Source organism: Desmodus rotundus, chromosome 1 (assembly GCF_022682495.2).
Source record: "Desmodus rotundus isolate HL8 chromosome 1, HLdesRot8A.1, whole genome shotgun sequence".
In the NCBI taxonomy this organism is placed as follows: domain Eukaryota; kingdom Metazoa; phylum Chordata; class Mammalia; order Chiroptera; family Phyllostomidae; genus Desmodus; species Desmodus rotundus.
In genome coordinates, this window is record NC_071387.1 from 178,431,284 (window position 1) to 178,443,810 (window position 12,527).

Below are 12,527 nucleotides of genomic sequence, written 5' to 3' on the forward strand. Positions count from 1 at the left end.
CATGCTAGCTTGACCACTGAGCCCCCATCTTGTTGGCAAAATGATAAATTAAACCCATCTCCAGCACGAGCTGCCTTTGAACGCTCTTGTGTGTGGTAGGACTTGACTAGGACACTCCCAGGCTCTCACCACAGCCACCGCTGCATGGCTACTTTGTGTGCAGAGATCCCCTGCCCCTTCTCTGCATTACACACCAGCCCCAAGAGTGGGGCTGCATGGGCAAGAGCACATGCACCCCTGCCTCAGCCTCTTAATGAGATACCATGACACTTGGGAAACGGAATAATGAACAGGACAGTGGCAAGTACTGTTTTTCTCCCCAATAAGAACAGACAAAATCACTTTACTGAATGCTTGGCTTTCCTATATTTGGACAATTCTATCATTTCTTGGTTGCTTGTCTCACTGAGTTCTATGTACATACTCAGGCAACCCTGCCTGTGTCTCCATTTCTCCAGGATATGCCTTCCCCCACATCTTCCAGACAAATCGAATGGGGCAGATTCCAGGCAGATTCTCTGAAACCAGTGCACTCCTCTTGTGAGCTCCATGAGAAGAAAGCCCTCAGTCTCCCAGGCTTGGAGTTGCCCTCCTCCTGGATGGGGGTGGGGGGAGGTTTCTTGGCAGTCGCCTGTCTTTCCCACTGTGGGAAAAGTGCCTCCTCAGACACTTTTCACTGTCAAATCCCAAACCACCCAAAATTTTTAGGATGGTCTTCCTAAAATCAGCCCATCACACAACCCCCATGCTGAAGCCACAATCTTCCTAATGATGCTCTAAGAAAACACCTGACCACTCTAGCAGTCCATGCAGACCTTCCAAACCCTGCCTCGTGCCATGAGGGAGGAGGGGAAGCCAAGAGCTGGCTCAGTGTCAGAAAGGATTCAGAGAACACATTTGGGAAGAAGAACAGGCCTACAGGTGGTGGGGGACACTTAGTGTGCAATGCAGCGGGCCAGGCTTGGCAAAAGGAGGCGAGGAGTGGGACACATGGAGGGCCACTGCACATGGGGACTGAGGAGGAACCCATGAAAACACCAGCATTGTAAGAGGAAAAGAGTGTATCGTGAAAAGCACATAGTTGATGCACCTGCAGACCGGATCTGTTTAGTGAGGCTGCAGTTTAGCTTGCCCAGGAAGGCGTCTTTTCTGGGGAAAGCTGGACCTGGCCTACATGTGGAGGAAGGGCAGGCAAATGAAAACCTGGAGCCCAGCCCACTCTGGAGGCGACTCTGGAGGCAACACTGTAGCCCCCAGGGCCCAGGCCCCAGCGCCGTTCATCCATAGTGTGTGTGGTGCTTCCGGCCGGCCCCCTCCCACCTCAAACAGGGAGCAGGGCAGTGTAGACCTGGACCTACTCAGCCTTCCGTCCCTGCTGAAGACTTGCACTGGTGTTGTCCCACAAGAACCCAAGGGAAGGGAACATGAGCACAGGACAAGAATAGGGTCCTCTCATACCCTTTTAAGGCAGCAAGGGTGGGTGGTTGACCCCTGGGCTGCATAGAGTGCTCAGCTCTGTGTCCTTCCCTTCCTAAGGCAGACACAGCAAATGAAGAGTCATTGAACCCTGAGGAGTGGACCACCCCACACTTACTCAAAATACTCAGCAGCGGGGGTGGTCCTGAAGCTGTCGTTGAGGCCCAAGGCATCACTGGCATTGCTGGAGTGGGCATCTGTGCAGTTGGGGCTGTTCCAGGTGTTGTTGCAGTGGATCCAGGGCAGTTCCATGGTGAAGGAGGAAAAGAAGTAATGCAGCGCCCAGGCGATGATGACATTGTAGAAGAAGCCAACGTAGAGCGAGATCAGGATGACTGTGAAACCCACACCTAGGGCAGTGAGAGCACAGAACCACCGTCAACAGAACGCCCCCTCCCACCTTCCCTTACAGGAGACATTGCCACCTTCTGCCAGCTCTTTGCCATCATCCCAATACCAGGCAACATCTTTAAATACACAGGGGAAGAGAAGTGAAAGGGCAGTTGCTAGATTTTATGCTGTGATCACAGAGAGGGGCTTCCCCCTTCCAAAACCATCTACGGTCATCTCTGTCCGCTCAGAGACATTCAGAATATCTCTGAAGGGCATTCAAGACCTAAAAGACCATCTAGGGTCATTGGGGTATCCTGGATCACCCTGGATAAGGATATATAGAGTCATCCAGAGATATGTAGGATTATCTAGGGCCACCATGGTAGAATCAGGTCACTTATAGATATACAGGGCAACCAAGGGCCATCCATGACTACCCACAGCCACTCAGGATCAAACAGGATCATCCAGGTTCACCCAAGGTCATCTAGATCCACTCTGGGTCACCCTGGGCAATCATGCCAAGGGTTATTCAGCACCACCAGGCCATGAAAAACCATCAGAATCACCCTCTGTCATCCATGGCCACCCAAGGCCACCCTGGGTCATCTAGAGACACTCAGAGATACAAAACATCAGCAAACATCAACAAATGCCACTCCAAACTATTCAAGGTCACCCAGAAACATTCAGGGCCATCCATGACAATAAGGTCATCAAAGGCCATCCAGGGTCACCCAGAAATACTCAGTGATTCCCAGAGCCATTCAGGGACACCTAGAGCCACCCACAGTGACCAACAGTCACTAAGGAACAACTAGGGTCTTCCATAGCCATCCACAGCTACCCAGGCTCATCTAGGACCACCAAGGGCATCCAAGACAATCCAGGCCCACCATGGATAATTCAGGGCCACCCAGAGACACCCAGAGTCATTCATGGTTACCCATAGCTACTCAAGACTACCCAGGGCAAACAGAGTCATCAAGGTTCATTCGTAGCTACCTAGGGCTACCCAAGCTCACCCAGAACCATGTATGACCATCTAGGGTCTGCCAGGGACGTACATGACTATCCAGAGTCTCCTAGGGCCACCCAGGGCCTTTCAGAGCATCCTTTCCAGGATCACAAAACCTGGAACTTGGGATCAGTAACGAGGCACAAGAGAGTGGCGAGCAGCTTTTGGAGTGTGTCATCCTGACTGGTGGGCTGATGGGCCTGCTGGCTAGAAGGCCTCCTCCTGTTGCTCAGGAAGCCATGTGCTCAGGAAGCCACGTTGTCATGAAGCACAGCACAGGAGGTTTTCCCTGGCAGTGGACTGCTGTGGACATATGACTTGAAATTAATTTAAGGTTAAAATTTTGCGTACCAAATCCTCAGATTGAAACTTTGGGAACTCAAAGGAACTTTGTTCAAACAGTACAGCAGATCCGGCTCCAGTATTTGAAGGAAGAGCTGACTTTGCCTTTGGTCCTGCGCCCAGAGCTGTGTGGGTAGCTCTTCATCTGGGCAGGCTGGGTTTCTCGACCTTCACAACAGAGTGCAAAGGTCACCACGGGAGCTCGTGGGCTTGCCCCGTTGGTGACACAGCACCCCAGCACTGGAGCTCTGCCTTCCCTGAGAGCACCATGTCTCTTGGGCTGCTGTCCAGGTGCCAAAAATGCCTGAGTGATGGAAACGATTCCCTAGGAAGGTGGTTGCAGGTGTCAGCTGTTTGCTTGGTCACCACAAGTTCTGTCCTTCGGGATAGCAGAGCCTTAGAGAGCCACAGGGCTAGGGCACTGAAGTGTAGCCTCTCACCAACCCGGCTTTCACCAAGTTCCTCCTCAGTGTCACTGAAGACCCAGCCACATGAAATCCACATTTTGTTTATCATTGTTCATTACATCATCACATCATCTGAATGAAGCCACACTAGATATACTTTTTTCATCATTTCTGGCCACGAGAAGCTGTCTCTGCTGAGGAGGTGGTAGGCTCAGTCCCCTCTCGTACTTCCAATGAAAATGTGTTCCTCTGCTGTCTGATTCCCAGGAAGCTCAGGGCTGAACATGAATTTCAATCACAGTTCTTAATGTCAATGTTCTTAAATTCTTATTTTTCTTAGTATTTTTATATTAACCTTATGTGCATTTTATTTAAGCCACCTTAAATTTTTTTCCAGAAAGAAGAAGAGTTTGATACATCACACTAAAATCTTACTGGCCACAAAATATAAATTGTTTTATATTCAATAGGTTGGCAGTGTTTCTAGAGCACATGTAAAATGAGGGTGTCTTTAGCAATTAGCTAAACAACCTGCAAAGGAGCCTCCTCAGGTCTCGAGAGAGCATGACAGTTACCCTTCTCTACCATCCCCCCAAGCCAGCTCGCTCCAAAGTGTCCACAAAAGCTAGCTTAGATGAGAGTGTCATAAGCAAATACTAACTCCAAGAATACCAGCTGGAGAAAAGGCTCCCTGGTGGAGCAGTTTTCCACTCCCTGAGACTCATCAGCAGGTTTCTTTGAAGTAAACTGGAGAGAATTCCTCCTCTGTCGATTTGGGTGTCTTCATTATCTACTTGGTGAGTGTGCAAGTGTGCGTGTGTATGTGTGTGTGCACGTGTGCTCATATGGCAGAGAGGGGGACAGAGAGGAAGTGGGGAGAGTAGGATAGTTCTGAGACTCCTCCCTCCAGGATGCTTGGATGACACATTTGGGTGCCGAAGGTCACCTGTGGCCTCTCCAGTGGCACGCCCACCCTGTGGGACTCTGGACAGATGGTACAGGGAACTGAGGATGAGGCACAGCCGCTGAAGCAGCTCATCCTCACTGTGGACTTACCATCTGACCTTCTTGGGTGCAGCTCAGTGCCAATCAGGTGCAGGGAGCAGGTCCCAGGTAAGGGAGGGAAGGCAGGGGGAAGTGGGCTGTCCCAGAGCTCGGCTCCAAACACAGGTGAAAGCTTTCACAGGGCCCAGACATGCCAATCGTCCTCTGAAAGACTGGATAACCTTTTAGCTCTATGATGATTATTTGGGGCATTTTAACTGATGTTATTTACCATGTGCTACCTGTATGTAATGACACATGAAAATACAGGCGATTTTATTAATTGATTTCTTTTTAAGATGAAAGAAAAAGAAGGCATGCATGTCAGGGTATCCAGAAAAGCATCGTTTGCCTCACCTAATTTAAGGAGAAATGACGATCTCCTATCAAATGGAAATCGTATGGATGAGATAGAGCCTGAACAAGAAGAAAAGCATCTGTTGCGGGTTGCGGCTAGGTTGGCATTAAACAATTCAGGCGTCTCTTCTGTAAATGGGAAAGTCTAGTGTTCTTGTACTGATTCATTTATATCCTTGACGAGCACAGCCCTGTGTTAACTGGAGATTCCCAGCTCAATCGCTGACCTTCTATGGTTTGCGATTCCCTAAATTCCGGGTTATGAGGTGAATGACCAGGCTCTGACTGAGGAGTGGGGCCACACAGCGCTTCTTGCTGTGGCCTCAGTCAGCCCCAGCTCAGCCTTCCACACGGATGAGTTTTCAAAACTGGACGAAAGCTGATGTGAGCTGCCAGAACGTGACTATGAGGCTGGGACTCAGAGTCAGTTGCAGAGGTGCTTGACATCTGCCACTTCTCCTGCAGGTTCTGATATTGCTGAGACATGGCAATATCTGTGGTCTGAACTTCTCTGGAATGGGGTACTGACAGTCATATTTCCTGTACTGCCTCCAGTTCATTAGGATTAAGTAGCATTGAAATCCTTGGAAAGCATTTGACATTTTATAAGCTGCAACATAACAACTCATTTTGGCAGCTTTGCTGGAGAAAACTCTGTGTGGCAGGAAACAGCCGGAAATCACCTGCTGGCCTCCAGCCCCATGGGGCCACCATCCATTTCTTTTTCTGCAGTCCCTCATCCAGCCACGGGGTGCTCAGGAAAGAGGCAGATTTACTTTGATTCAGAGTTAGACTCCCTGGTGGAAGGTGGGGGCACAGAGTCGCGTCACGTAAAAAACTTCTGGCAGACATACTTTGGACTGGAAAGATGTGCCTCTTGGAAATCCAAAGATGCAAACTTGTATCACCACAGGCTGCATCACAGCTGGAGGCATCCTTCCTCAACACTTCCCCAGATGGTTCCTTGAGGATAGATACGCTTAATTTCCGACTCGGTGCTTTAATGCTCTATAAATACTGACCACACCGAAAGCCTGTTGCAATGCATGACCACGTGACATGTTAGCACTGCCTAGCAGAGCCTGGGAGAACATGATTAACTCATTTGTGTCTTGTCTGTTAGCTTGGGTTTACTGCCCTCAATGGCACCAACATTGTGCCAGTATACAGATGCTGAAATGTCCAGGTCAATACCTGCATCTGTCACTAGTAGGTGCCTGGTGTCTTCAGGTGCCTGCATATTTCTCCGTCGGGGAATTAATGATGGTGCCAGAGGCGAGTCTCAGGCAACTCCTCTGAGCTTTGACTTCTGTGTGCAAATTGCAGAAAGGAACACCCAGTACCTGGTGCCTGAACCCAGAGGTGTCTGAATCTTGCTCTGTAGTTTTCTACTTTAGGCTGGCTCTATGAATTATCTTGCCTCAGAAAAAATTGCTAACATCTCCAGATTCACCCGGCAGACCATTAAGCAGGAATAAGCAGGAGGTGTCATGGCCGGCCAGTCTCAGCATTTCCGCTGTGAGAGTGACTTCCATGGAGACCGACCCCAGCAGCTGTGCAATGACCTCACTCCCGAGGCTAGATCAGTTTCTGTCTGAGCACACACTCCCTGACCCCCCACAAGGCAGCCTTGGAGATACCCTGAGGTTTCTGCTCTTCTCAAACACCAACTTGTCAAGAATTTCTCAGAAAATCCAAAGTCTGGGCTTTAAAGAGCCATTTTCTTAATGAAACCAGCTGTCTGAACCACGCACCTTCTCCGGTCTTGTAGAGAAAATAACCACGAATCCTCCGGAGCCATCGCCTCCTGCTGGCCTAATGGGGGGTCAGACAGATCTGGGATTGAATCCCATCCTGCCCCTGACAAGCTGACAAGGGCCAGTGACTCAAGCTCTCTAATTTCAGTGCCTCCTTCTCCAAGATGAGACAAGACAGTGTGTGCCCCCCTCGGGGCTCTCAGGAGGATGGAGGGAGGCGACCATGGGGAGATTGGTCACCTGTGCTCAGCACGAGGTGTGTTTGCTTCATGGCATCTCAGTAGTAGCCTGGAAGGCTGTGAGTAACTAGACACTTAGGTAGGTTATAGATAATAGGTAGTTCTGATAGATAGATACATAGACAGATAGATAGATAGATAGATAGATAGATAGATAGATAGATAGATAGATAGAGAGATAGAGAGAGATAGGTAGGTAGGTTGTTGAGCTGCTAAATTAGTAAAGTCAAGTAGGTTGAGGCATGAGGAAACAATTCTGTTCTTGTTTTAAGTAGTCTGGGAACTTAAACCTTTGAACTTTCCCATCTTGAATCAATGCCTAGATATACATCAAGCCTCCTAGTAACCCTGAGTGCACCCTGAAGGACTAGGGGAAGGCATCCAGAGCACCCGACATCCAGTATCCAGACCACTGGTCATCTAGAGGGTTACCATCTCGGACCAATCTAGAAGCTAAGAATGCAGGACTGATTCTCCTCAAGAGTATAATTTTCTATAACAACCCTCAGCTTCTCCTCCTTCTTTGGAACACTCTGGGTATTGCCTAGTTGTGTTTCTAATATGTAAACCTTAAGACCCTTGAAAAAATCTTTATCATTTATTTCCTGCCAAAGCCTCCTGACTTTATTTCTGTTCAGTTGACATTTAATAGATGGTAGATATACATAAATGATAAGTAAGTAGGTAGGTAGATAGACGGTGGGTGGTCGATAGACGATAGTTGATAGATGGATGGTACATAAATGATGTATAGATAGGGAGATGATAGCTAGCTAGATGGATGGACAGATACGCAGATGTTAGACAAGTAGATGATAGGTAGCTGACCAACGGAGAGAGGTTTTATCTTACTTATCATTTTAACACTGGACAAAAGAACACCACTAAGGAATTTAATTACAGGTGGCTTCATCTGAAAGGAGGGAAATATACTCTCAAATTCTTGGTCATTACAGATCTTTAGAGTAGGACCCAAATTCAAACGGTGTGTTCATGTGCATAGATACCTAGCAAAGCAGGACGGAATGCACACAACTTCGGTGGGCTTGCTTCAAAAGCTCTAGAGCCACAGCCTTGGTCTGTGCCATGCGAGGTGTGAGGAGGTGTCCCTACTGTTACCTTTGAGTATAGGACAAATCTTCCAGACGCCAGCAGCGCCCTCCCTGTTGAACTGCCCAAGGGCCAGCTCCATGTAGAAAAGCGGCATTCCCGCAATGACCATGAAGAGCAGGTAGGGGACCAGGAAGGCACCTGTGGGGCATGACAACATGGTCACCGAGGGCCTCAAAGGCTCAGCTATCTCCCTCAACCACACACATTTTGGCTCTGACCCCAATCCCTGTCCTTGTTTCTCCTGAAGCTCCCTGCCTGGCCCCCTTCCAAACGGAAGCCCCAAGCTGGGCAGGGTAAGTCTCCTCCCTCCATTAGCCTAGACCCACTGTCATCAGTGCTCCGAACCCCTCTAAAGCTTTCAAAGCAAGCCCATCCCTACTGAACCGCCAGTGTCCCAGCCCCAGGTTTGGGGTCAACCCCCGAGAAGACAGCAGATGCAACCCAGTCTGCACTGTGGCTCCTTCCCTGCCTTTGCCTCCTCTTGCTCCTCTATGGAATGTCTGCTCCTCTTGAGTTGTGACTCTTGTGGGATCTGTGGACCACCTCTGACCCTGTGTGGATTCTGTCATCAATTCCAGATCCCAGCATTTGAAACCTGCCTCCATCAGGGGCTGTGGTCCCTCCAGGGAGGTGCCTCGTTCCTCTTGGAGCTGCATCCTGTCCCAAGCACAAAGTTCAGGGCCCCAGGACTCTGCTTCCTAAAGCTTTGCCTCGAATGAGAGGGAGCTTCACCATGGCTCTCTTCCTGGAATGGGGAGGGAAGCGGGGAGACCCCACGATTGTCTGTCCTTACTGCACTTCTGAGGCCTCAGTCTTCTCTCCTCCATCTGGGCAGAGTAATGCCAACCTACCCACAGGCATGCTGGGAGGCCCTCCTCAGGACTGTCTTCCCTCGCCCCCCCTTCTGTATGTTGTGGTGTGGCCAGTGATTCAGGGATGCTGTCAGGGAAATGGAGGCACCAGGAGGGTGGGCATGAGCTCCAACTTACCTGGGTTCTCTAATTTCTGGGGTGATTCTCCCCTTTAGCTCACTTAGTTCTCTGCCTTGAGTCCTGGGACAGTCATTGTTCTAGGACTGGCTGAGTGTAGGGAGTAGTAGGAGCAGGGGGTAGGGGAAGGGCACATTTGCAGGGCATCTTCGCTCAAGGGCTCCCCTTGACTAAATACTGACTAAAAACAGTATTTACAGTATCTGATCAGACAAAGACACCCTTCTGTGTGGGTCTTTTCTGTCCAAAGTGAAAAACACCTTTGGAAACAGAAGACAGAGCCATGGTGCCTCCAACCACTAACTTCTGCTTCCTGCTCTCCTGGCCTCACTGTCTCAGCTGTGAAGTCCCGGCGCAGGGTGAGATCAGTTTGGACTCTACCTCTGCAGTTCTGTGACACACACGTGGGGACTCTGTGCCCGGCCAATGCTAAGTTACAAAGCCGTGCCACGTGGCCAGAGAGTGCCCGTTTCTCAAAAGCCTGCCTCCATTGCCCTGTCTCTAGCCCAGCAGAAGTGCACAGGGAGGGCATTCGGGGACTCACCCCCGCCGTTTTTGTAGCACAGGTAAGGAAATCGCCAGACATTGGCCAGGTCCACGGCGAAGCCAATCACCGAGAGGAGGAAGTCTATCTTCTTGCTCCACGTCTCCCGTTCCTGGGTCTCCACGGGGGTCTGTGGGGAGTTGACGAGGGTGGAGTTTGTGAGCTGCACCCCATTCTGCTCCTTGACCAAAACAAGTTCCACCGCCTTTGGGCACATGGCATTGGACTCCTTAGCTGGGGCCACCACGGAAGGCATCAGTCCCACTGGGCATTTGCTTCTACTCATGGGCAGACTGGATAGAATCTAGGATTCTGCACTTCTTCCCTCTTGGTCTTCGGCCAGCATGAAAAATAAACATACACAGGAATGCCATGAGTTAGTAGTCAGAACTACAGATGCACCCGGTGGCAAGAGCAGAGATCCAAGGCATTTATATTCCTTTCTTTGGGGCAGAACAAATACGTTCCAAGCAGCTCAGATAACATGGGCAGGACTGAGGACCGCATATGAGTTATTTCTCCTTAAGGCTGTGGGAGACTGTGGAAACCTCAGGACAGACCTCTGCTTTGCCCCTTCCCTGGGCACTCCTCTCTAGTCCAATGAAAGTGCAGTGCTGGTGTAATCTCTGATCTTGCTTTTCCCAATAAATAATGCAAACGGTTACCGCTGCCATACCCCGCACAGCAGGGAGCAATCTACTATCTTCAAATAGCACCCACCAGTAAGTCTTTACAAGAGTGTGTACCTATTCATTCCATTACGATCAAAGTCAGCCACAGCAATGAAAAGTTTACATAACAGTGATAACAGTTTCTTCAAGGAATGTGTACATGATCGGCATGCACCTGTGGCCCGGCAGCTCACCAGAGTCACCTGGCAGAGGGGACACAGGTGAGAGCACCATGTCAGGATTCACCCGAGGGGTCACACGCTCCTATTCTTCACACCTGTGCCAGGGAGCTCATTTCCAGATCATGGCTATAAACCCTGGGCAGTGTCATCGGTGGGGACAGAAGAAATTCCACAGTGACAGCCATGAGCAAGCCAGGCCCTCGGGTCCAAGAGCAGTTTCAATTTTGACTTCTGGCATTTGACCGCCCAATATTGTTTCAACAGCTCACACACGGGTGCGTGCACATATACTGGTGCATACACGCTCACACACACACACTCACAGAGGCTGAAGCAGAAGCATAACAGGATGGCAGCTTAGTGGGCAAATTTTCCACTGTGTCCAAGTTTGAATGAAAACTCACGACTTTTACGCACCAGCTCTCGGTGGCCCCTTAGCCTCTGCTGACCCAAAGGCACACTCCTGAGATGTATGAAAAACCAGCCAAGGGGCTGTGCACTCTGGGGAGCAGGCGAACAGGCCTGCCATGGGGTGCAGTTGGACGGGGTGGAGATGTAGAGGCAGCAAATTCCAGCTTTTTTGTTCTGACAAGGGTCCTTGCAGCCCCGGCTGGCCACCTGCCAGGAAGCCTACACCCAGCATTTGGGGTGAGCGGACACACTCTTGCAGCAGAGGCCTCAAAGGCCAGGTTTGGGTAAAGAAAGCAAAATGTGGTCTCTTAGAAAAACACAGCTGGCTCATAAGCTGAGGTTTGCTCCTCTGTCCCTTTTGTCCTGGAAGCAGAGCCCGCAGCCCCGTGCGCCCACTCTCACCTTCAGAACCAAAGATAAAACCCTGCACGATGGAGCACTGGCTGAGGAAATCACCCGGATCGGATGGGGCTGGGGGAGGCTCTGCCCAGGTCCCCTTCACCCTGCATCGCGTCTGGTTCAACACGCAGGAATCAGTCACAAACAGCTGTGCGCCCCAGTGCTGGCGCCCCCTTCGCGCGACCCCTGGAGCCGGGCACCGCGGTAGGACAGGCGCTGCACCTGCGGGACCGAGGCCAGGGGCCACGCGGGGCGTGCATCAACCCCGCATCGTGCACACATCTCTCCGCCATCGATCACCTTAAGGTCTCCAATGACACTGTCTGTCGGGGCGCGCCGTGCACCCCGGGCTGTGAACGACTTCTGGAGACCTGGTCGTCTGAGGGACGTGATACCTCCTGACGGCGCCCGTTCCAGCTCGGTGCCCGTCCCAGCTCTGTGCCCCTCGGCTGCAGCCTTCGGGGTCCACGGAGCGAACGGCAAGCCCCGAAGATGCGCGGGGACGCCTGTGCAGGAAGTCGCCCACGGAATGCCCCGGCCTTACCTGCCTTCCCCGGCCTCAGCTCCGCTCTGGGGTCCTACACCTAGCGTCCGTGAAAGCTCTGGCTCTGTCCCGCTGCGGTGGGCGGTCTCGGCCTCCAGGCTCTTATCTCGTAGCCTGGCCCGCCCCGCCCCGCCCCGGAGCCGTCGGGGGCGCCAGCCCGTCCGGCTCCGCTTCCGCGCCGCTCAGGGTGGGCGGGGGACGATGCCGGCCGCGCCCTGCACCCGCCCCTCGAGACCCAGACGGAGGGCAGAAGCCCGTGGCCAGGGACGGTAGAACACTCTGCTCCAGGTCTTGAGCGTCCAGGAGCCTCCGATGCTTGGGAGCGGGAACACCTGTGGGTCCGAGATGTGGCAGAGTCCGGATGAGCTGTTTCCTGCGGGACCAGTCTAGGTCTCCCTCCCACCCTCGCTCACATCCCCCTGGATCTGCCCTGCTCACCGACATCTGCTTGCCGGGCTCCCCGCCTCCCACCGACTGCGGCCCACCCATCGCCACGGAGGAGTGGCGCCCGCAGGCGGGAGGGAGCAAGGAACCCGCCAGGCTGAGCCGGGCCAAGACTGTGTCCTCCCTCTTCCGCCGCCCCCATCCCCGCAGCCGCTGCAAGTCCCTCGCCCTGATGCTACACCAACCCTTCTCTCCAACCGCCCAGCTCCAAGAACTCCTCCCGTGCGGCCATCCCTCTAGAGGTCCGGCACCCTGGG

The 12,527-nt window shown here is 51.9% G+C and overlaps 1 protein-coding gene across 1 annotated transcript in view; it reads right to left on the reverse strand.

Annotated features, from left to right (window-relative positions):
* SLC6A3 (solute carrier family 6 member 3) overlaps positions 1 to 9,960 on the reverse strand; it is a 35,333-nt gene extending 25,373 nt beyond the window's left edge. Inside the window, exons 1-3 of the mRNA XM_045186350.3 lie at positions 9,620 to 9,960; positions 8,093 to 8,224; positions 1,595 to 1,826 (exon numbers count right to left, since the gene is read on the reverse strand). Coding sequence (XP_045042285.1) covers positions 1,595 to 1,826; positions 8,093 to 8,224; positions 9,620 to 9,905 — 650 coding nt within the window. The 5' untranslated portion in view covers positions 9,906 to 9,960. The remainder of the gene's footprint in view (positions 1 to 1,594; positions 1,827 to 8,092; positions 8,225 to 9,619) is intronic.
* Positions 9,961 to 12,527: the final 2,567 nt, after the last annotated feature.